At 32.6% G+C, this 23,417-nt stretch overlaps 1 protein-coding gene across 2 annotated transcripts in view; it reads right to left on the bottom strand.

Annotated features, from left to right (window-relative positions):
* Positions 1-23,417, bottom strand: part of LOC129231601 (cytosolic purine 5'-nucleotidase-like) — a 125,405-nt gene that overhangs the window by 53,933 nt on the left and 48,055 nt on the right. Inside the window, exons 1-2 of one of the 2 annotated variants that reach the window (XM_054865963.1) lie at positions 2,425-2,485; positions 2,202-2,317 (exon numbers count right to left, since the gene is read on the bottom strand). In XM_054865963.1, the coding sequence (XP_054721938.1) occupies positions 2,202-2,317; positions 2,425-2,430 (122 nt within the window). In that variant the 5' untranslated portion in view covers positions 2,431-2,485. Of the gene's footprint in view, positions 1-2,201; positions 2,318-2,424; positions 2,486-23,417 lie in introns of those variants that run through there. The other variant, XM_054865964.1, reaches the window with a different exon arrangement.

The following is a 23,417-nucleotide window of genomic DNA, read 5'->3' as shown; positions in this document are numbered from 1 at the left end:
AGCAACAAAAGTAAACTTATATGTTCAGGATAATCATATCAGTTTCCATTATATTTGCTTCTATTATGAAATACTTAATTTTGATACCTTTATTGTAATGTTTAACCATGTTAACAAATGTTTAATTAAAATTACACACACACAAAAAAAAAAGAAAGAAAAAGAGCAATAGTGTTTCAAATCTATGACAACACAACTTTTAATGACAAATCTTTAAAAAACACATGAATAAACTGCTAGTCCTAGCAAATCCTTAGAGAAAATATAGCTAAAATACCTATACTTTTAACTTTCTCTTGGTTTTATTTTTGAATTTATTTTCTTTTAAGTGAAATTCTGAAAACTTAAACTGAAAGAAAGTCATCAATGTTCAAATATTTTTGCCCAAGTGCCACCACCAGCAGTTGTTACTAGCGATGTGGTTGGGTTATAACCAGTGGGCACAGGTAAATACTTTTTTGGGTATTTACAAAAGGCCTGGATAAATTTATTCAGCATTGGGTTTTACTCAAAAACTGGGAATTTTTCTTTTTTTTTTTTAAATGTGAATGGGTGATTAATTTCTATCATATTTGTTATGTCAGGAGAGAGCAATTAACTGGATTTCAGAAATATAAGGTATGTTAGAAACGTATCTGACCTTAGGCTGAATTAAAAAAAAAAAAAATCTAATCTAATCATGTTAAAATTTATCTCCTTCAGACTCTACACACTTTTCCCAGTAATACTGTAATTGTTACAAGCATGTCGTTACTGCCATATGTTCTCTCTTGCTTGAAATCTCGTTCCTTTCAATCGCTTTGAGTCTGGAGAGACTGAAGATGTAGGGTGCCATATAAGGAGAATAAGAAGCCTGTTGAACCACAGGAGTCTGGTATTTTGCCAAAGAACGGCTGAATTGTGTGCAAGAAATGTGCTATAAAATCATCATTATAAGCTGTCTGCATCTTCTGAATGGTTTCCACTTGACTGTCCCCCAGTTTCTAGCAAAATGCTGTTCGATGCTATAGCATTGCCCTAGTCATTTTGTCACTATCCTTTAAATTAAATAAACTTACGAGAGTACAACACATTACTTCAGTCTAATGCTGTTTGCCAGTGATGGACATTATAGACAGACAGGAATAAACTCACATGCACCTAAAGGTTCAAGGTCAGCTCATGCAAGCATGGTTGATCCATATCCATCAGATTTCCATGGAAAAAAGAAGGTTGGATACCCTTTCAAACAGCTCTCATATAGTGTATGAGTAAACATTTTTTTTTTGTATTTTTAAAACACAGTCAAACCTTGTTAGTGTGAACTCACTCAATGTGAAATATTGCTCTAAATGAAATATTGATTTGGTCCCGTGAGTTAACAATCACTTAATGATTTATTGGATAAGATAAAATCAGAGATACATGAAAGAATTACCATGGTTTCGTGAATTTTGCGTAAACGAGGTTCGACTGTATGATAAAAATCAATATACATCCTTGGAAAAAATAGTATGATAGGCCTGCTGCATACCCTTTCCTACTAGGCAGGCCAAAAGGCATATGTCACCTTAATCATCATACTTATTCCATAAAAAAAGATAAAATCATACAATCTAGATTTATTGATTCATTGCTATTGCAAGCAATTTTGAAGTCATTTTGTGTATTTTATTTTTCCCATGCTAAAAAAAAATAAATAAATAAAACTGTTGGATACTCCCTCTTACACCACTTCTAAAACCCAAACTCAATTGTTTACTGTCAGTCCATGAACTGTATAGAATTCATTTCACAATAACTAAAAATCATATCAAAGTACATTAGAGTAAAAATAAATGTGTGTTTAAGAAAAATGGCACACTCCAAGAAATTTTTGATGCATGGCAAATACAGAACCTATGCTGAGTTCCATCATTCTTTTTAGATTTTGAATCACAATTCAATGAATTAATTTAACTCAACATTTCTATTCTTGCACAATATATGCATAGTTCAAATAATGATACAATATGGCATACATATACAATGCTACAGTAGCGATAATTTACAATTTAATCGACGAGTCCAAAAACCAGCCATTTTCTGGGTTTTATGAAAGAAGACAATTGGTTTTCAGACTGATCGATTCAATTCTGAACAAGGCATACAAGCAAGTTGTACACGTTTATTTTATACATTTTAAAAAATGCTGTAATATTTTAACACAGTTTCGATATTACCTGTGTTGTGTTGCTCGGTAATATTTCCGGGATTGTGTAGTACTGCAAGCAGACTCCGATCTACTGTCATCTTGTTCTTTTTCACTCTGTTGAAGAAAAGATTCCATACTTGCAGACTAAAATTAAAATAGAGATTTAGTTTGATAAAATAATAATAGTAACAAAATAATTACAAGCATAATCACATGAAACTTTGGATATTCACAACAGTTAATTTACATACAGGCATGAAAAACTGAAATAAATAATTAGCTTAGTAAGAGTTTCATGAATAACTTGAAGTAAAAGAGAATTCATAAATGCTTTAATCTGAAGATTACAAATAGAGATAACTCACAAGCAGGACATAGTGCAATGATAAGATAACACCATACAATAAGACATCGTAAGATCCATATATTCTGATTATTCAAGAATGTCTGGAAAACCAGATATGAGAAATGTTGCAGACATTTTAAAGGAAAGTTTAATTTTTACTTTACCGATTTAGATACACAGGCATGAAATGTTAAGAGCAAAAAAGAAAGCTTTATATTTATTAACTTCCTCTCCAACATGATCTGACTTATAGCAACATAAATTACAGATTAAAGAATTTAAATTAGATGCAGATGCAGGAAATAAGAATGACTAGAAATTGAAACATTAAACTTAAAATGCAACATAAACAAAAGCAAGACTGAATGAACTTTCAAAAGTAAGAAAAAAAAAAAACAAACAAACAAATCAATAATGCAGCATTAACAAATCCTACAACTTTATTAAATATACAAGCTGATGCATGATCAAACACAACTGAAACAGTGAGAAGCAAAGGGATGTAAGTGGCAAAATTAAAAATTTGGAGATAACCAGCACAAATGAAAGAGGAACCTCTCCTCCATCTTTGGGCAAGAGATAGACTTGTAGCCTGGAAGGTGCTGCTGTACAGAATGATTTTGAAAAAAAAAAAAAAAGAAAGCCTACCTAGGACGTTATCTTTAAACGTGTTTTACTCAAACCTTGAAATTGTCCACTTATATCCTTTGGAATTAAAAAACAAACCTGCAAATTTCAAAAATGATCAAGAAAGGAACGCAAGCAACAATGCTGACTTTTAAAAAGTAAAACAGATGTTACGGTTACATGCCACGCAAGTACCAGGCAAGAGAATAGTTGGAAAACAACAACAGCAAAATAAAAATTTTTGCATTTCACGCAACCGTAACGTCTGTTTCATTTTTTAAAGGTCAGCATTGTTGCTTGCGTTCCTTTCTTGGTCATTTTTCAAAATTTTAAGGTTTGTTTTTTTAATTTTAGTGCTCTTTTGACTATTGCTTCACTTCTACAGATTAGTTATTTTGTTCAATTTATTCATTCTTTAAGGCTCTCGGAGAGGTGTTTTTGGTTCTCTAGTGCTGAATAAAAGGGTCTTGTGAATTAAGGGGCTGGTCTTCTCCCTGATGACGTATCAGTCCCTTGTTCACATATTTCATTTTGTCTCCTTCCAAGCTGTATTTTTTGCAATTATGCATTTTGCACTTTCTTTTTGTTTTTGTTGAATATGTTTGCACTGTTTTTGTTTCTAGCAACTTTGCTCTGACATAACAGTACATTTTATGTTAATTCTTTCAATTTTATTTGAATTTGTAATTGAATTGTATCGTATGTTTTATGTATGCATATAAACATATGCACACATAGTCTTGTGAGTTGGAAATATTCCCGAAAATATTTCCTTGACCATCGTACTTTCCTAAAAATTGGGAACTCATGAAAATCCTGATTTTTTTTACATTTAAACTCTTATTTAAAATGTAGGTATTTTAAATTATATCTATTTCAGCAAAATTTCACTTTTTTAACTAGAAATCATTGTATTAGGAGGCATTTTAGCCTTTCCTATACCTATGATGCCCTTATTAAAAACACAATTAAGGTCTCTTTCATAAACAAATCTTTAAACTCCTTCTGAAACTTTACAAATTTCTATGTCAATAGAAATTCATGAGTCTTTTTGTCTTTTAGGTTTTCATTAAACTTTAACCCTACTGCAAGAGAATTTAAATGATGCAAAGAGGGGAAAATGTCTCTCCAACTGTGGAATTTACTTCTACTTCCACTTCTAACTTTGTATAACGTTCACTTCCATTTTCATTCGTTTTTAGTTTTGGTTTTTGTATTTCCGCATCACTGATAGTCAGCTACAGTAATTTCCGGAAGAAATGACTGTTCGTTTTCGTGTTTAAAAGTTAAAGTTTCGGAAGTGCGGCCGAAAAACGCTGCTGATGCAGCGTTTACGATCGACTTTTCTTTTTATCGGCCCGATTTTAGTCCAACTGTTTAACGAAACAATAAAGAAATAGATAATGACACATTCTGATACAATTATATATTATCTACCCTTTAACTAAAAGATTTAATTACAGTAAACGGAAAACTGGTTGAAAAGTGCGGGAAAAACCAACTTTCCTATTTACGAATTTTTCGTACCGTTGATTACGAGTAAAATGGAGCTCGTTTTTTTAAACAAAAAGGTAGTGTAAAATCTTAAAAACAACGTGAGGAAGCAAAAATGACAAACCTGTACACATATTATAAATGTTAGTTCAGAATAAAAGAAACAGATAACAGAAAAACGCAAAAACGAACCATTTAAAAAAAAAAACAACGACAACGAACTTTTTTTGTTATATAGAAATAAGATTATTGTTTTTTCTAGATCAGTGGTACCCAACCTTACCCGAGGGCCGCATCTAATCTTAAATTTATTTCCGAGGCCAAAAAGCAAACGAAATTTCAAAACATTTAATTTTGTTGTAAATAACATAGGAAAACATGGAAAAGGAAAGCCATTGTCTGAAAACACGACGTCACGCTATTCCTACCACCAGGTTTGCCGTTAATCACACCATTGAAGACGCCTCTGTTTGTGATGCAGGAAAAATATCAAGATTTTTTTTTTCAAAAGAAAAAAGAAAGAAAAAATAGATTAAAAATAAATAAATTGGGATTTTTTTTTTAAAATTAATTAGTTCTTTAAAAATCCAAATTCGATTTTTTAAAAATTTCACAGTCTGACGAAATACTTAGTAAGTAAAATGTATTTTTTTTTTAATTTAACTACGACAAGACTTAAGTAAAATACTATTTTCATAATAAAATTTATAAAAACATTTAAAAAAATAAAATTTTGATACTTTTAAAAATAAATATATAAGCGAGCATATAAGATGAAACCTACATTTAAGAAATAATTCTTAAAAAACTAGATTATTTTACTGGCGGAGTGTTTTTTCTTTCAAAATAATAATTTTCACTGAAGGAGAGCAACTGATCCAAGTAATAACCACTTTCAATTATTATTTACTTTCGATGAAAATTATCCGACTGAAGAAACGTAGAATAAATGAATTGCTTTATTATTTTTTTTGTAATTTATTACAAGCTGGCATGAAGATTTAAAATATTTTCAAAAGATGAAAATAAAATCACAAACCAGGGTACCAGGAAATTATCTCCATTCATTTGTTTAAAAAGTTTCTTACTTTTTAAACAAGTACGTCCGTACGTTCGTCTAATTTGATAAAAGTCGAGTTTTAAAGAAAAATTGCAGGAATTGGTCAAGCATGATTTGAAAGTAATGATGAACAATAATGAACAAAAACAAAATACTAACAAATATTATTAGTAGCGCTTGGCACTATGAAAAGCTCGTAGGAAACATAGTTTAATGTTTGTTCAAAAATATTAATTTTCTCATATTTTGATAATCCTAATTTGTTTTCGAGTTAAAAAGTAAAACAATAGTCTTTCTGAAATAGGTTTTCTACCATTCAAAGCTTTTTTTTTTCTAGTGGACGTAAATAATGAGAAGAAATTTAATTCTTAAAACTCTATCGGGGGGGGGGGGGGGGGGAGTGCGCGTTCCAAATCAGGAAAATTTCTTTTTCGATTTTAATCTGATTAAAACAAAGGATTTCAATCATGATTTTAAAATGATTTAAATTAAATCAAGCTGTTATAAGTCGGCCAATACAAGGACTATTTCTAATCTATTCATTTCTAAAGCAAAAATTGAAGTTGAAATACCTTCAAGGTTTCGGCTGATAATCCTTCATGCATATCTGACTATGAAATCCAGTAATGCCACAGGCTGCTCTTCTACGGTATTTCTTATCTGAGTTTGTTTGATAGTTGGCACGCTAATTGTGAAGTTCTTTCGGGAAAGGCATGCGAGAAATGCTCAGTTCGAGTCCCAGTTAATTTTCAACACGATCCCAGATGCTGATGAAACTAGCGTCTTCATTTTAAAGATGAATGGTAAGAATAGATATCTTTTCACTTACTTGCAGAGCACTAGACGACTCTGAACACAAATCAAGGTTCCTATTAATTATTTACTTATTGCAATAACGTCTTTTTTAGGCCCATTTTCTTGCTAAAATAGCCTTTTTTAGAGCTAATCAAATTTATATACAATGGCAATGGCGTACTTAGCATGGGTGACACCCGGAGCGGTATTTTGTGGTGTCACCCTTTCCCCAAAAGGTGCAAAAAAAAAAAAAAAAAAAAAAAAAAAAAAAAAATTATATATATATATATATATATATATATATGTATATATATATATATATATATATATATATATATATATATATATATATATATATATATATATATATATATATATATATATGTAAAATTGAAATTCATGCAATTCAGAAACAATTACATTTGTGTTATAACGAAATTTTAAGTAGGCTAATGTACAAACAGATAAAAATGGAGTATCCGGGGGAATAATCCCCGGAAAATTTTCAAATTTGTAGTCTTAAAAATGTATTTTAGCTTCATGTTTTTCAAAAACTTGCAATTCTACTTCGGGTGTACCCCCCAGACGGGTGACACCCGGGGTGAACCGCCCCTCCCCCGTAGTGATGCCACTGACAATGGTTCCAGGCTTTATTTCGCAGCTGAAAAGCTACATACTGCTATCATTTGACCAATCAAATTCAAAAACACACTTAAAAATTCGTGAATTATGGAAGTAATAAAATCGTTAGACTTTTGACTTGATTGGATTAAATAATTACTATTATTAAACACTTAAATCTAAACAAAATCTTGTTGTTTTTAGCTGTTTTGAAAATTTTACTAGTGCAATGGAAGCAAAAGATTTAGAATCAAAATTGGACTTGTTCATAAAAATAAAAGTTTGAGTTACACTAAAAGCTGGACTAGCTGGAAAGCACGTGAGACGCCGAATTCCAGATACGTGAATTCTCCGGTTAGTTGAGCTCCTTAAAATTCGTCATAAATTGAAGTAATAAACAAAAATATAGAAAAGCAAAATTTTAGTGTTATTTTTCTTGTGTAGAAGTAAACTTTACAATCGCAAACTCTAACCCTTTACATTACAAAAAAGATAATTTTGACGAAATTTTCAAACGCAAAAACGGACGTATATCTCTTACATTATGAAGTGAATTATAGATCTCCGATCTTAAATTCATTTATTTACTTCCATAATTTTTCCGGTGTGTGTGGGGGGGGGGCGCAAGAAATTAAGATCTTCCCCTAATATTACTATTAATTTCTAAAACTCACTTTGTTTTCCAAAAACGTGTTCTTTTCTTCTCATCAATAATAAAGGTTTTGAAAAAACATTCAACTCCACATTCTGCGGGAGGCTGTGAGCCCCCTTTCTGGTTGTGCCACTGTTCTATTTTGACCCGTCTATTACATGGTTGATTGTTCATTCATGTCAGCGCCAGTTAAAGGATTAAAAGTAAATTTCGCATTAAGAAATGCTTTAAAAATGCAATATGTCCGCTCTTTTTCGAAAACAGTCATGTTTTTGGGCATGTAATCCTCGTTTACTACCTAAATTTAGTAATCTACGATTACGTGCCTACATATATTGTGAGGGGGGGGGGAGGTTCATCATCTCTTTGGGATCAGGTACACGGGCCTCATCTGGGCTTCAGATTGCGCTGCTGTGGTGCAGTTCAAAAACAGATAAACTATAGGGTGAAATTAATAATTGGTAGTTGAAAACAAGGATACAACTTTCGCATATAATTCATAACAATTGCATTGGTAATATAGCCCAGTAAATTTAAGATTTTTTGCACCACAAATTTATAACTAAGAAATATTTTCAGAATTAGTTCCTCATAGCATGTAGAGTAAATCCTAAAATGTCGCCTAAGATCCCATGTGAGCTTCCATACAAAATGGCGGATCAAAAAAGATGACCGCCTAGTACTTTTTGTTTTCCTTATAACTCGATCAAAAATTAAGGTTTTTCAGTTTTAAAAAAACCTGTGCGCTCTAAAAGTAATACTGTTTTGACATATTCCCTAAAATAACCAATAAAAAAGGTCAAACAATTGTTTTGACATCAAAAGCTAAAATTTCTATTTTCTACGTAATATGCAGCAGAACAAATAAGCTACTAAAATAAGGAATATTTTATGGCTTTCTTTTTAAAATATGAACTGCAAAATGATTGATATATTCAATTTATTGAATAATAAAGACCTTTCATTCCATTTCTGAAAGAAATCTTGATATTTCTCGCTTTGGTATGAAAATAGGATAAGAGAAAAAAAGTGACCTTTCATAATGAATTTTCAAAAAAATTGCAGAATATCATTAATTTAGTACATTAAAAAACTGACATATAATATCTTTTTGAAAAGCATGTAAAATATACACTGGTGTGCAAAAATTAAGGACGAAGTCGAAAAATTAGCATATCAGCTGAACGAAGAGGCAGAGCGGACAGAAAGACCAATCAGGAGATTAAGTAAGGTGATGTACGGTAGCACATGCGCAGATATGCAGGCAGACGTAATGGGGGAGTGTCTGAGTAGTATAAAGCATGTTGTCGGTGTAAGATCAGTATTTCTGTCAAAGAGATTGCACGCCGTACAGCAGTTAAAATCACACCGAGTTGCTGCCTCAGCGAGAAATGGCGAATAATCAATCTGTTAGACGACATCTGGATGCTTTTACCCGAGGTCGAATCATTGGGAAGTTGGAGGAAGGCCGCAGTGTGACAAGTGTGGCTGCAGAGTTCGGAATTGCTCACAGCATCGTTTCACGACTTTGGAGACAATTTCAAACTACAGGAACAGCTATCCGGGGGTTCAGTAGTGGTCGTCCACGAGGAACCACACCCACAGATGACCGGTATATTGTCTTACAGGCCAGAAGAAACAGGCGGCAGACATCGGGAGAAATCGCTAGACACACGACACAGGCGACTGGACGACCGATATCGCGTTTTACCGTGGCCAGAAGACTGCATGGTGGTGGTCTGTTTGCACGACGCCCTATACGGTGTGTACCTCTAACGCTTGCCCATCGGAGAAGGCGTTCTCTGTGGTGCCGGGAACACCGGAATTGGAGAGACAATGAATGAGGGCGAGTACTCTTTATAGATGAGAGCAGATTCAGTTTGAGTAGCGATTCTCATCGCATACTTATCTGGAGAGAGCGGGGAAGCCGCAATCATCCCTCGAACATCATTGAAAAGGACAGGTATGGAGGTCGCGGTGTTCTCGTTTGGGGAGGCATCATGCTTGGTAGTCGTACAGACCTTCACATCTTCGACGCAGGTTCAGTCCACGGGACCCGTTATTGTAACGAGATTCTTCTTCCATATGTGCGTCTTTTTAGAGGCGCTATGGGTCTGCAGTTCCTTTTCATGGACGACAATATGCACCATGTCATCGCACAGTAGCTGCCGAACAGCTCTTAGAGAGTGAAGATATTGAACGTATGGATTGGCCGGCACGATCTCCGGATCTCAATCCCATCGAGCATGTATGAGATTTTCTAGGCAGACGCTTGGCAGCTCGTACCTTACGACCAGTAACGATTCGGGATAAGTAACGACCCAGTAACGTTCGATGGGCGCTGCAAGACGAATGGACAGCAATGCCTCAACAACTCATTAACACCCTCATTCTCAGCTGGGCAGACGCTGTGAAACCTGCCTAGCAGTCGGCGGAGATCATATCCCTCACTAAAGACCGGATGTTTCTTGCTGGACACCCATCACAGGGATGTTTTGGCCATCAGTCGCATTGCGTTCCATGCTACTTTTTCAATAAAGCTTCTTTTTATCCCTCTGATTTCTCTTTTAGTAAGTGTTGCTTACATTACACATGTCCTTACGTATTGGGGATCTTACGGTATTAAATGTGTTGATTTGGAAAGCTTTTGTACACAGTTATATTGAAAAAACCGTCTCGTCCTTAATTTTTGCACACCAGAGTATAAAGAGAAGATAGTAGGGTCTGTAAGAAAATAGAAAAAAAAGAAATAAAAAAAAAAATCATCAACATTCAATATCATTATCCTCATCTTCGAAACTGTGACCAGAAATTGAACTTTTACATGTTTGATGTTTCACATAAACAATGCATGCAAAACTTGGAAGATTAAAGGTCAACGTTTTCATTAGCATCTAGATCACAGTCTCACATAATTACTGTTAATTTGTAATAACAAAACATTAAATGCAGAATTCCTTCGAAAGCTTCGGGAAGTGACAAAAGCGTTGTAAACAGTCCACCTTCTTTCATAACACATCCCCATTTAATTGGATTCATGTTTTTACTAAGCCACTGTTGTACTTTTGGATAAACATAAAATGGATGCTGTGAAGCAACTGCACTTGTGGGTGGAAGAGTTGCCAAGTTTTAAATTTTGAAGAAGGTGTTTTCGTTACTTTATTATCATAGCGGTTGTATCGTAAGATGTCTAGAGAATTAAGTGTTACTGCCATCAAAAAGATGTTTTAGCAGCACTTGTGCAATCTGGGTGACCTTTTCTGGAGGTATCAAGCTGAAAACTACTGAGCTGTGAGATCAAAGAAAGCAGTTTGAGATTTTCCTATAGCAACTTGAAAGCTCAAAATTTATCCTTTCTGAATATAGCTGACATGGAGTCAGAGTCGCATCCTGTGGCTGCGGGGAGCAAAATAAGAGGATCCTTCAAGGGACCCAAGGCTTCTTGTACTTTCAATGTATTGTAAAAATTTTCTTTGTATTAAATTGTTTTGGGAGTTTAAAAAAAAAAAAACAGTGATGTTCCAGACATACCTCTTTCACTTAGAATCGAGAGCAGATCTGTATCAGTAAGTACCTATTACTGCGACTGGTCTGGAGTTGTTCTGGCCTGTTTTTATTGCAATTGAGCAAATTAATGCATTGACCTCCCTATCCACTTGTACTACAGTCATTCTTCCTAATCGGAAGTATTCCATCATAATTTGAATTAGTCTTGATTTGTTCTCAGAATTCCACAAAAAGTTAGTCTATATAGTCGTTTCTACTACATTTTCTTCAAAAAACAGTAGTCTCAGACATTTTCGACATCACTCTTCTTTGTTTCTTCCCAATGTTAGTTGGTAATGCATACGCGTATCTATTAAAAATCACTGCTTCACATAAAAAGAAGCTTTTTCTGAAGACACCTGAAGTATTTGAGGCATATGTCTTTTTATTATATGTCTGACTCGTCCATGCCAATGCGTGCATAAGAAATCCTTCATCTTTAATGGACAAAGAGATTGGTGGTGGGTGGCTTAACAAAAGGCTCTACTGATTCAATGATAGCTGCCACGATTGTGTTTTTATCCTTTTATCAGAGAAACCCAACGAAAGAGCGAGGGTAGTTGAGGGGCTAATTCATATTTGAGGTATCTCGTAAATTATCGTTTGATTTGAAAACAGCAGCATCCTGATCAAAAACTGTGGAAGACTGAACAGATCGCTCATTTCTTAATAATAACCCCTTTTTTTCTTCTGAAGTTTAATTTCCCCAAAAGAACTTCCTAAAGTTTAAGGCAGTGATCTTTCACCGAAATTTTTTCAATTGCCACATAATTATGCGGAAACATAATTTAAAAAAAAAAGCATTCTTGAGTAACTATTTGCTACCTAAAATGCACAAAAAATACCATTTTGAGATAACAATGATCTTTTTTATTTAAAAAAAAAGTTTTGAACGATTTTTGACGAATTTCTATCGTTACTTGTGAGTGTTTTTTTTTTTTAAAACTTAATATTCACTTAATATTACAAAAGGAATTTGGAGCCACTTTACGATTTACGGTAGTTTCCAAAGAGCTAAACAGATCAGCATTGAGTTTTCACACGGAAAGTTTTGCCTTTCAGACAAAAAACACAATTTGCAGATCATATATGTTTATAGCTTTTTTTTATGAGGAAATGTTGATAAAACATAAGCACCAATTCAAACATACATAGCATTTTTTTAAAATTGAAAAATAACAACGATTGACTCTTATATGAGGGAAAATATTTTTAAAAACATACCAAAAAAAAAAAATTATTTATTTTAGTAGCTTATGTGTTCTGCTGCATGTTACATAGAACACAGAAATTTCAGTTTTTGGTGTCAAAACAAATGTTAGAAACTTTTTATTGGTTATTTTAAGTTATGTATCGAAACAGTATTACTTCTAGAGCCTACAGTTTTTTTCAGAACTGAAAATTTTTCATTTTTAACCGAGTTATAAGGAAAACAAAAGGAACTAAGCGGTCATCTTTGATCCGCCATTTTGGATAGAAGCTCACCCCGGGAACTTAGGGGACTTTTCAGGATTCGTTCTACACATGTTTAGGAACTAACCCTGAAAAATTCAGCTAATTATAAATTTGTGGTGCATCGACCCTATTTTTGGCCTAAATTTACTGGGCTAATATGCAAATTACATTTTATTATCGTTTGAAAATAAGGTATAAATCATTTGACAAACAATTTTTTTAAAAAAATTTTCCTCGAAGTGCATCTAAAAACTCCTCTCTCTAACATCATCGAAGGTCGGCTAAAATTAGGATTTTGGAGCTTCAATTTTGAAAAACTGTCTGTCCGCTAACGTTATTAAAAATGGCTTATAACTGCGTTTTTAAGACTTAAACTCCAGAAATTTTCCAGGTGCGGGTTGTCGAATTTTTTCTTTTTCCCTCTTAACATCAACAAAGGTAGTCTAAAACTGCATTTTAGAACAGCAATTTTAAGAAAATTCCATATAAGAGTCCCCGAACCCTCCTAACATAACAGAAGTCAATCTGCAATTGCGTTTTTGCAGATAGCGGTTTCGAAAAATTGCTGGGGGATTGCCAGCGAACAACCGAACCTCATCTTTCCCTAAAATTACCAAAGTTTACCTAACACTGTAATTTCAAAAAATTCCGCGGAGCACCTACATATTCCTGAGTGAATATTATACTTACGATTAGGTTCGTATTGTTGCACTTCGATTTATAGTTGGGGCAAACCTAACCTGGCCGCATTGCGAAGGCTAAGCAGATCCTAACCAGCATTACGACGCTGCCAGTTTAAGTTCGTCCCAACTATAGAAATGACCCCCTCTTAAACAAGAAGCTGAATCCTCTCTATATTTGTATTTAAGATGACCTCGGACTCCTCAATCTCTGAGTGAATATTATACTTACGGGATAAGGATCATATTGCTTATATCTAGTAATGAATCCCTCCAAAACCAGATGCCTAAACACTCTCTCTCTCTCTCTTTCTATCTATGTTTATACTTGCATTTGAAAAAAAAAATGAAGGGCGGCCGCTAAACTCCTACACCTCCACTCCTAGTTTCTTTCTTTTATTTATTCTTTTTATCTCGCTGCCGCCCTGAAAATTTTAATGTTATCATTATTTAAGCTGGGATTTTGACATAAATTAAAAATTTCAACCGAGACAACGTGCAAATCTGCTAACCCAACTCTCAACTTTTATATTCCGAGCAAACGGCAAAACTAAGTAGATGCAACTGTACATAAGATCACAAACTTCTTGTTTGAGTTTTTTTTTTTTTTTTTTTTGTTTCTGCTCCATTATTAAATGTGAACTGAGAGCTTTTCCTAGGTGTCAGTAGGAAATATGGGAAACCAAAAAAGATTTTTCTTCAGCTGAAATATGTATTATGTAATAATCATTTGTTTCATACATTCAGTTGATTCGTTCGGTGTCTAATTCTATGATGGAAGTCATAATAGACTTCGAGCATAAAACTTTCATTGCCGTAGCCCAGAACTGAAAGGGGAATTTTTTTTTTTTTTTTCAGATTGTAAAATGCCATTGCTGTTGAAAATGTAGGCTGCTTCATTTTCATATTTGTTGTAACTTTATTTATCCCATCTCATACAGATTTTCTGGTTGATTTTTTTTTTTTTTTTTTTTGATCGATTCATTCAATGCAAAATGCAGAGTATTCGAATTTAGCTGGAAATTTGACTCTGTAAAGTGTTATCTTTAAACCCAATTTGAAAGTAGGATTGAGATTTTTTTTGGGGAGGGGGGAGTTATGTCATTGTGCTGGGGGTGGGGGGCACCCTGGTTCCTAAAGTCCACTGCCTGGCATGTGGTTACATAGTGAAATTAAGCGGGAGCGAGAGCAGCTAATTTCACTATGAATATATGATTCACTATGAAATAATAAGCAGCACAGCTCGTCATTTTCCCTTGCCGATGATAAGTGCCAACTTTTCATAGTTATTGCTCTTTAAGAGCAAAATTTTCATCTCTTGTTGGGGGAACAAAACGAGTAAAAGTAAAACTGTATGAAAAGAAATAATGTGCAGTGTAAAAATAATTTAACAGCAGTAATAACTGTTTTCGATTTCATCATAAAAGAATTTGGTTTTATCGACCACATTAAAACATGGTGGCCCACCCCCTAAGAACAAGGGCGCACACCGTGAATATCGCGAGGACCCCTACCCCCAAAAAGAAAAAAAAGAATTAATATAAAAAGGCCCCTCAAAACACCCCCCTGAAAATTTCAATGGCGCAGCCTGTGCCACGATTCCGACAAAGAATATAAACAAACCAGTTTTATTGAAATCAAAGCCAAAACACTGTAGTACATTGAAGTTAAATCATACATATGAAAACAAAATGAGAAGTAGTTACTAAATTAACAACCTAAAATGATAAACCGTAGTATATTTTACTTCATACATGTATAAATAAAGAAACGTTAATACAACAAGAAAAAAAAAGTGAAAAAAAATCAGGGGGATTTTTTTTCCCTCTCTGCAATAGATATTGATTAAATACAAATCAAGGTATATTTTAAATTTTTAAATAAACAAATAAATGTTTAAGGAAAAAGAAAAGAATCTGTGTACCTAGTCAATTTGAGATTTGGAAATCTTTAGACTCTTTAAGAAAAAATTAATTGAATATGAATATAAAAAATAGTTTTTATCGTTTCTTATTAGAACGAAAGCGAGAAACTTTGATTTTATTATCTTAAGAATTTCAAGAAACATAACAGAATCTGAATTTAGAAAAAGGGAATTTTCGTTCAATTTTTTTAAAGTTTTTCAAAACATGTGATTTTTCTTTCAGAATTTTCCAAAAATTTAGAACTTTTGAAACTACCAAATATTACTTTAATAACAATTTTTTTTTTGTATTTTTATGGCGCATTGAATGTTTTTATGTAATCGTAAGAAACTATGCTACAGCAAAATGAGCTCAAAAAGTCTTTCAGAAAAAATATAACTTTATTGAATAATAATAATAAAAGATTAAATTTCAAAATAGCTAGTTTGGAGTGCATTAGATCGCTTTTAGGAATACTTGCATGCCAAATTTCACACCTGTAAGGGTGATAGATAAATATGTAAATTGCACACTCATTGAAACCCACTCTTTCAGTGTTTGATTTATGTAACACAGGGTGGCGACAGGAACTGTGAAAAAAAGTTCCCTGACTTTTCCCTGATTTCCCTGATTAAGTTCACCAAATTTCCCTGATTTACGTTACCAATGATAATGGTTTTCTTTCTTTGCTCTACTTGAAATCCATTGTATATTTGTATAAAATGCAGTATTTTTAACGTTTTAAGCTGTGTAAAGTTGTTGAACTAAAGATATATTTTCAAAAGATGTTACTTTTTTTAATAAAATGGTTAAAAAAATGTATCAAGTCAATTTTTTTTTTGGGGGGGGGGGGAACTACAAAACAGTATATTAAATTTTTCTACATGGAAAGATTATAGAAAATTAAAATAAAAAAAAATTCATTTCCAGAAACCACTTAGCATAAGAATTTTAAGAAACTATTAAAATTACTCTTAAAAACATATGTGTATTTAAGATAGAACTAAAAAGTAATTATCCGCCACCTTAGCTTCACCGCCTGGTGCTGCTTTTCCGGCTTTTTCACCTCCTGTTCCCTTCCTCTTTTTCCCAGCTTTCCTCCTTGCCCTCTTTTTTTTTTCTACTCCATCCCCCCCCCTCACACCATTTCAAATCAACTCCTTCATGACTTTCCCTCATACAGGGTAAAAGAGCTCCGCTCTGGCCCATATAAATTCCTATCTGTATTTGTAATTAAAGTTATTTTGAACTAAGTTTTCAAACAGTATAATAATTGTTGCAAGAATAACAAGTAATAGTGAAAGAATAGAAGTAATGTAGTTATTCTTATATAACTAATTGACATATTTATGCAAAACAGATGAAACCATTTGACATCCATTCATAGGGAGCTTTTCTCTAATCAAGAACATAGGTTTTAATGAATGAATACAGCATTTTAGCAATAAAAAAAAAGACATTTACTTAAGTACACAAGTTAACTCTATTTAAAATGATTTCAGTATGTAATGAAAAAAAATTCTTAGATTGCTTTTGTAACAAACAACTTCGAAATGCAAGAAAAAAAAAGCAATTAGTTAATTTCAAAACATATAAAAGAGTACAACTTGGTTATAAAATTAAAGAATCACTTAAGTCTGAAGAAAAGAAAACCTTTATAATCTGCGGTGTCAACAAATAGTATAATGGCAAAAAACAAAGTTTTTTTAATTGAAAGTCCAATTTTAGCAATTAAATTGAAAATTCAAAGAAGTGATAACTTTTAAGCTTTTATAGTATTAATTCAAAAACCAAAGATTTCTTCTTGAGATCGTGATTACAGTATGCTAATTACTTCAAGACAATGGAATAAAGGCAAAGAAGCTAAGGCATTAATGAAGGCTTCCTCTTTGTCTGTATGGTTGTTCATTTTACGTAGCATTGAAAGCGTAAAAGGAAATTTCAAGCTAGGTAAAATAAACAACCTAACAGACACAGAAGCAATCTTAGGAAGTTCATCATGTCGTTAATAAGTAAGATTCAATACTTTGACGTTGAGGAAAAAAGATGCACAAATATGCGGCAGTGTATAATCACACCTCATTAATTTTACTTTTTTTTTCTAAACAGATAATTGGCGGAAAATGCGTAGGAAATTAGAGTACTTAATTTTGTAAAGCAAAAAAAAAAAAAAATTTTTTTTTTCTTCATAAAAAAAATTTTCCCTGATTTTTTGTTATTTTTTCATAATTCCCTGATATTTCCCTGACCTTTCCCTGATTAATAAAGTTCCCTGACTTTTCCCTGATCTCCCTGATCTGTCGCCACCCTGTAACATATTTTAATTGAAGGACTCGGGTCCAGAACGTGATAAGCCACACTTTTGAAAAAATGAGTGTGTTGTTCTAAATGCTGCTTTGATAATTGAAATAAACATGACAATGGGTTATGTCATTGTCAGAAAAACGTATCTGGTTGAAGAATCGCAGAATATAGCATGTATAATATCTATAAAAAATATTTGTAGAATTTTTTAAAAGTTAGAAATTGGCCTACCGGAAAAAAAAACTCATGTGGCCTATCACATTCTTGCCCCGAGCCCTTCAATTTATATAGCTAGATTTTATACATTTAACACATATTTTATTTGATTTATTTACTATCAAGCTTTGTAAAAAAAAAAAAAAAACGAGCTGATGTGTGCATCACACGACTTCCTTTTACTCCAATTTAATGTCATATCCCCATTACTGGCAATTTTAATGTGATTCAATAGTTTACTCTAAATATATCACCAACAATGGCCAAACTGAAACAAATTTTAAAAAAAAAATCGCAAAATTTATCGCCAAGTTGGCGACCAAAAGACTGGCGATATATCCCCAAGTGTCTGCCAAGTTATAACACCACTTGAGTATCCATCGAAATTAACAATGATTTCCCCCAAAAAAGGGGCAAAGACCCCTTTAGAAATACATGAATGCAAATAAAAGGGGAGGTGCACAACTAGACCCCACTAGGAGTCTACGTACCAAATTTCAACTTTCTAGGACTTACCGTTCTTGAGTTATGCGACATACACACGCACATCCGCACATACATACAGACGTCACGAGAAAATTCCTTGTAATTAACTCGGGAGTCGTCATTATGGATATTTCGCGTGTCCATACGTTCTTAGGCACTTATCCACGTGTGTTCGAGTCGAAAAGAAAACTCAATATTCATTCGGGGGTGAGTAAAATGGAAATTAAGGTCGATTTTTGAGTAAAAATTTTTTCGCGAATACAGTCCTTTTTTGTAAAAGGAAGTAAAAAACAGAATTTTTTCTTCAACTAGTACCGAAGCTTTTACTTTTACTCAGATAACTTAGAAACCTTTGAAGTGCCAAAAATTGAAGTTACAAATTTTAAGCGATTCACTGACGCGATAAACACTAAAAAGCAGTTCATTAATATTTCGCTGCTTTGAATTGAAAAAAAAAAAAAAAAAGAAATGAATATCATATAAATCTGTCATTCTTTTTCGAATGATCTGACGGGTCAAGGTTAGGAGGGGAAAAAGTTAGGTGGTAATATATCATTTAACACTTCACGCACAGCCTGTGAGAAGCAAGTTCCTTTACGGGGGCCTCTTTGGTGAGAAACAGAAATTTCTGAACTTCGGTTCCAAGCTTTTAGATGTCTTTTTCACAGACAGAAGTAATTTAAATCAGGGTGGTTTAGTGGTTGCTTTTCCTAATCTCAATGCTTGCTAGTATCCTGCTCCGGAATCAAAAGTTTTGTTTGTCAATTGTAAACTATTACTGTTTCCAGTAAGTTAATTCTAAGGCTTTTTAGAAACAGTGAGTTCTTTAAAGGAGTCTTTTGCATAAGGCTTTTAATCTGTAAAAAACTCAACGGCATGCTGCATTTACTATTTCTGAATCTTTATGCTTCCCTTCCCGATGGAATTTTGTGATAACCATGGACAAGATAAACATCTCGTTGAGCTAGTGCATCAAATGCTTGCATCAAGTTGTGTTCACCTGTGTTCTGAAATGTGCTTCTGTGTGTCGAACCTAAATCTATTGGATAAACTTTTTGTCTCGTAATCAAATGACCTGTTTTTTGAAATCATTTTTTATTTTCCTTGCATTTAATCTTGTGGCAATTGCACGTAAGTTTACTCTTCAGTTGTTATACTTCTTCATTTTTAAAATTGCTATCTCGTTGCTTATTTTTTAGACTCATAGATTTTTATTTTACTTGACTCTCTTTGTTCGGTTTGAATATTGAATGGGAACAAAGGTTTGTTATTAATGTACGCTTATAAGTACCTCTATATAATTAACTGTTTTATAGCTGATTTATTTTTAAATGAGCATTAAAGATTTTCCCTATTAATTATCTCTCCTGGATTCTAAATTTTAGTTTCCATTAATTATTTTCTCATTACATCAAAAAAAAAAAAAAAAAAAAAACTCTTTCAAGAATAAATAAGTTTTCTAGAGCTGTAAAACTTATTTTTCAAAGAATCTTAATAATGAGTGTGACAGGCAATCTTGGCGATACAGCCAAAGTTTTACTCACAGGGTTATATCCTTAGATAGCAAGACAATCAAAGAAAAAATTTCTTTTTTAGAAATTTAATAACTTGTAGAATTCGGTAAAGCCGCCAAAAAAAAAAAAAAAAAAAAAAAAAAAAAAACAGTTCCAAATTGCAACTGCAGCAGCTAATTTTCAAATCTTGAGACAAAAAGGTGTAAACGTTTAAAGTTAGGGACTATTGCGTCCCTAATACCAGCACTAGTTTTAGCACCACATTTGGGGACGGTTTACGAAATTTGAGGACATACGACCACCCTAGTTTAGATGGATCTTTAATTATGACCAAAAGATACCGAGAATGTTCGAAACTATTGTTATTTTTAGATCATTGCAAATGCAGCGGCAAATTTTCAAATCTGGGGACAGAAAAATGTAAATGTTTCAATTTAGGGACCTAAGAACCAGCACTAATTTTGGGGACATAGAGCTAAAAAATACACATTTGGGGACTGTATTCGGAATTTGAGGAAGTATGGCCACCCTAGTTCAGCTGGATCTATACTTATGTCTAAATGAAACCGAGATTTTCGTAGTTTAGTCTTCGAACGTCTTGATAGTTCAAAAATTAGCATCTCAAAAGTTGGCGTAATTCTCGGAAAAATTACCGAAATAGAATAATTGATACTGTAAAATCATGTTGCTCAGGTTTTGGTTCCAATTTGATCAAAAAATTCAGCTGAGCCTTGAGCGGACATCATGATATAAATCCACATGGAAATAATTATACAGAAAGAAACGCTTTACGCATTTCAATTTGAATAAAAATTATTCTAAATTCAGTGAATCTAAAAGTTTCCACAATAATTTGCTGATAATTCAAAAGCATTTTTTTTTGTTAAAAACATCTGTCGACACTCGTGGAGAAGAAGAGGCACGAAATTTTGCCACGTAGCTAGTATATAAAGGCGTGAGGCGTGAACCGGCGCCATTGCTGTTCTTTGTATTTAGTGTTTGCTAAGCTGCCTGTTAGCTGCCTGTTTTCAAGATAATTTTGGAAGTTAAAAGCTTAGAAGATGGCTTTTCAATCATACGCAGCATTTTTACTATTATTGTCTGCAAATTACGTTCAATTCAGTAAGTTTCAATAGTTTTTATGTATTTTAATTCCGGTGTTTGTATGTTTTAATTAATAGTGCGTAGCGATTATTAAAAATAGATGTTTAATTTTCCGTCTTCGTTTGACCTATAACAAGTGATATCATTTGTCAATATTTAAATAAAATATCAATTTCTTCATTGATTATAGAAATCTTTTATGTTCAGAAATCAAAAACAGTAATTAAACAAAATATTATATACAGTAAACGAACTTCAACAACGAACCTGTCTTACAACGAACTTCAAGGGACCGCAAATTTTGTTCGTTGTTATGGGAATTTCATTGCAATGGAATTCAAGCAATGTAATAGCAGTTAAAATGAAATTGAAAATTTGTTTTGTTGGAACAGATATTTCGTTGTGTAAGTATTCGCTGTAATGAGATTTTACAGTGTATTTCAATTCTTGTGTAATTTATTTTTCCCTCATTATTTGACATAGAAGACGTATTTCCAGTTGTTTTAAAGATTTTAAAACAATTATGTTAGAAAAGAATATTAAAAAACATTAACTTCCATTTTGAACAATAGCCTACTTAGAAGCTATCTGATACTACTTTGATGATGCTTTTTTTTTCACTTGTAATTATTTCCAGAGATGAGATTCTCTGAGAGCTCGTGTACATGATGTAATAAAACTCTCTGTTAAATTAAAGGGGGAAAAAGAGAGAAAAAAAAAAGCATTTGTGTAGCGGAAGAAGAAAAAAAATCAAGTGTAAGAATAAGACGATTTCACTAAAATAATCTGTTAAATTATCACAGCTAAAAATAAGATTTATGTATCAGAAGAATTAGATAATTTAACGAGACTCATAGAAACTAATATTATTTGTATCTTGTGAACTTAAAGCAATACCCTTGTGTTTGGCATAATTTGAAGGAATTGTATTGAAATTCTGGATTGAATAGCTGTTTTTGAGAGATATGCATGAAATTAAGTTTCAAATTCGTGATGAATGAGAGAGATTTCTGATTTTTATTTCTCACTTGAAAAATGCTGCTTTTTTAGGTATCAAAAACTTAAAAATTTTGTGATTTTCCTCAAATTTCTATTTACAGAGTAAGGTGCATTGTTTTTGATTATATGTCTCCAGAGATGTCTTCATACAAATATTTTTTCTTATTTTTCAAAATTTAAAAACTTTCCAGAAACTAACTTGTGTCCTCTCTGCTACAAATTTTTAAATAGGTTTTCTTTATTCACAACATAAAAGAGCTTCAAAACTAAATAAAGGCTTTTACAATAAAATTAATTAGTAGAATCATTATTTTTAGTAAATTTGTGAAGTTTTAACTTTTTGAGGAAATATAGCAGTATTAGAGGCGCCATCAATGTGTAGAAAAATTCAGTGGATCTAAAAGTTTTAGCAATAATTTGCTGATAATTCAACAGCATTTTTTGGTAAAAAAATGTGTCGACATTCGAGGAGAAGAAGATGCACCAGATTTTACCACGTAGCTACGTACCTATAGAAAGGCTTGGGGCGTGGACCGGCGCCATTGCTGTTCTTCGTATTTAGTGTTTGCTGATTTTTCTATTTTCAAGATAATTTTGGAAGTTTAAAGCATAAAAGATGGCTTTTCGAGTATTTTTACTGTTATTGTCTGTAAATTACGTTCAATTCAGTAAGTTTCAAAAGGTTTTACGTATTTTAATTCCGGTGTTTGTATGTTTTAATTAATAGTGCGTAGCGATTATTAAAAATAGATGTTTAATTTTCCGTCTTCTTTTGACCTATAACAAGTGATACCATTTGTCAATATTTAAATATAATATCAATTTCTTCATTGATTATAGAAATATTTTATGTTTAGAAATAAAAAGCAGTAATTAAACAAAATAGGATTACAGAATACGAACTTCAACAACGAACCTTCCTTACAATGAACTTCAAGGGACCTCAAATTTTGTTCGTTGTTACGGGAATTTCATTGCAATGAAATTTAAGCAATGTAATAGCAATTAAAATGAAACTGAAAATTTGTTTCGTTGAAACATATATTTCGTTGTGTTGATATTCGCTGCAATGAGATTTTACTGTGAATTTCCATTCTTATGTACTTTCTTTTTTCCTCATTATTTGACATAGAAGAAGTATTTCCAACTGTTTTAAGGATTTTAAAACAATCATGTTACAAAAAAAAAAAAAAAAAAAAAAAAAAGAATAACATTAACTTACATTTTTAACAATAGCCTATTTAGAAGCTATTTGATACTACTTTATGATGGTTTTTTTTTTTCAATTGTAATTAATTCTTGAGATGAGATTCTCTGAGAGCTCATTCACATTATATATAGTGAAACTATCTGTTAAATTAAAGGGGAAAAAGAGAGAAAAAAAAAAGCATTTGTGTAGCGAGAAAAAAAAATCAAGTTTAAGAATAAGACGAATTCCACT

The sequence above is a fragment of the Uloborus diversus genome, chromosome 10, assembly GCF_026930045.1.
Source record: "Uloborus diversus isolate 005 chromosome 10, Udiv.v.3.1, whole genome shotgun sequence".
NCBI classification, from domain to species: domain Eukaryota; kingdom Metazoa; phylum Arthropoda; class Arachnida; order Araneae; family Uloboridae; genus Uloborus; species Uloborus diversus.
The sequence above is the reverse complement of the archived record's forward strand: the minus strand, read 5'-3'. Positions and strand labels throughout refer to the sequence as shown.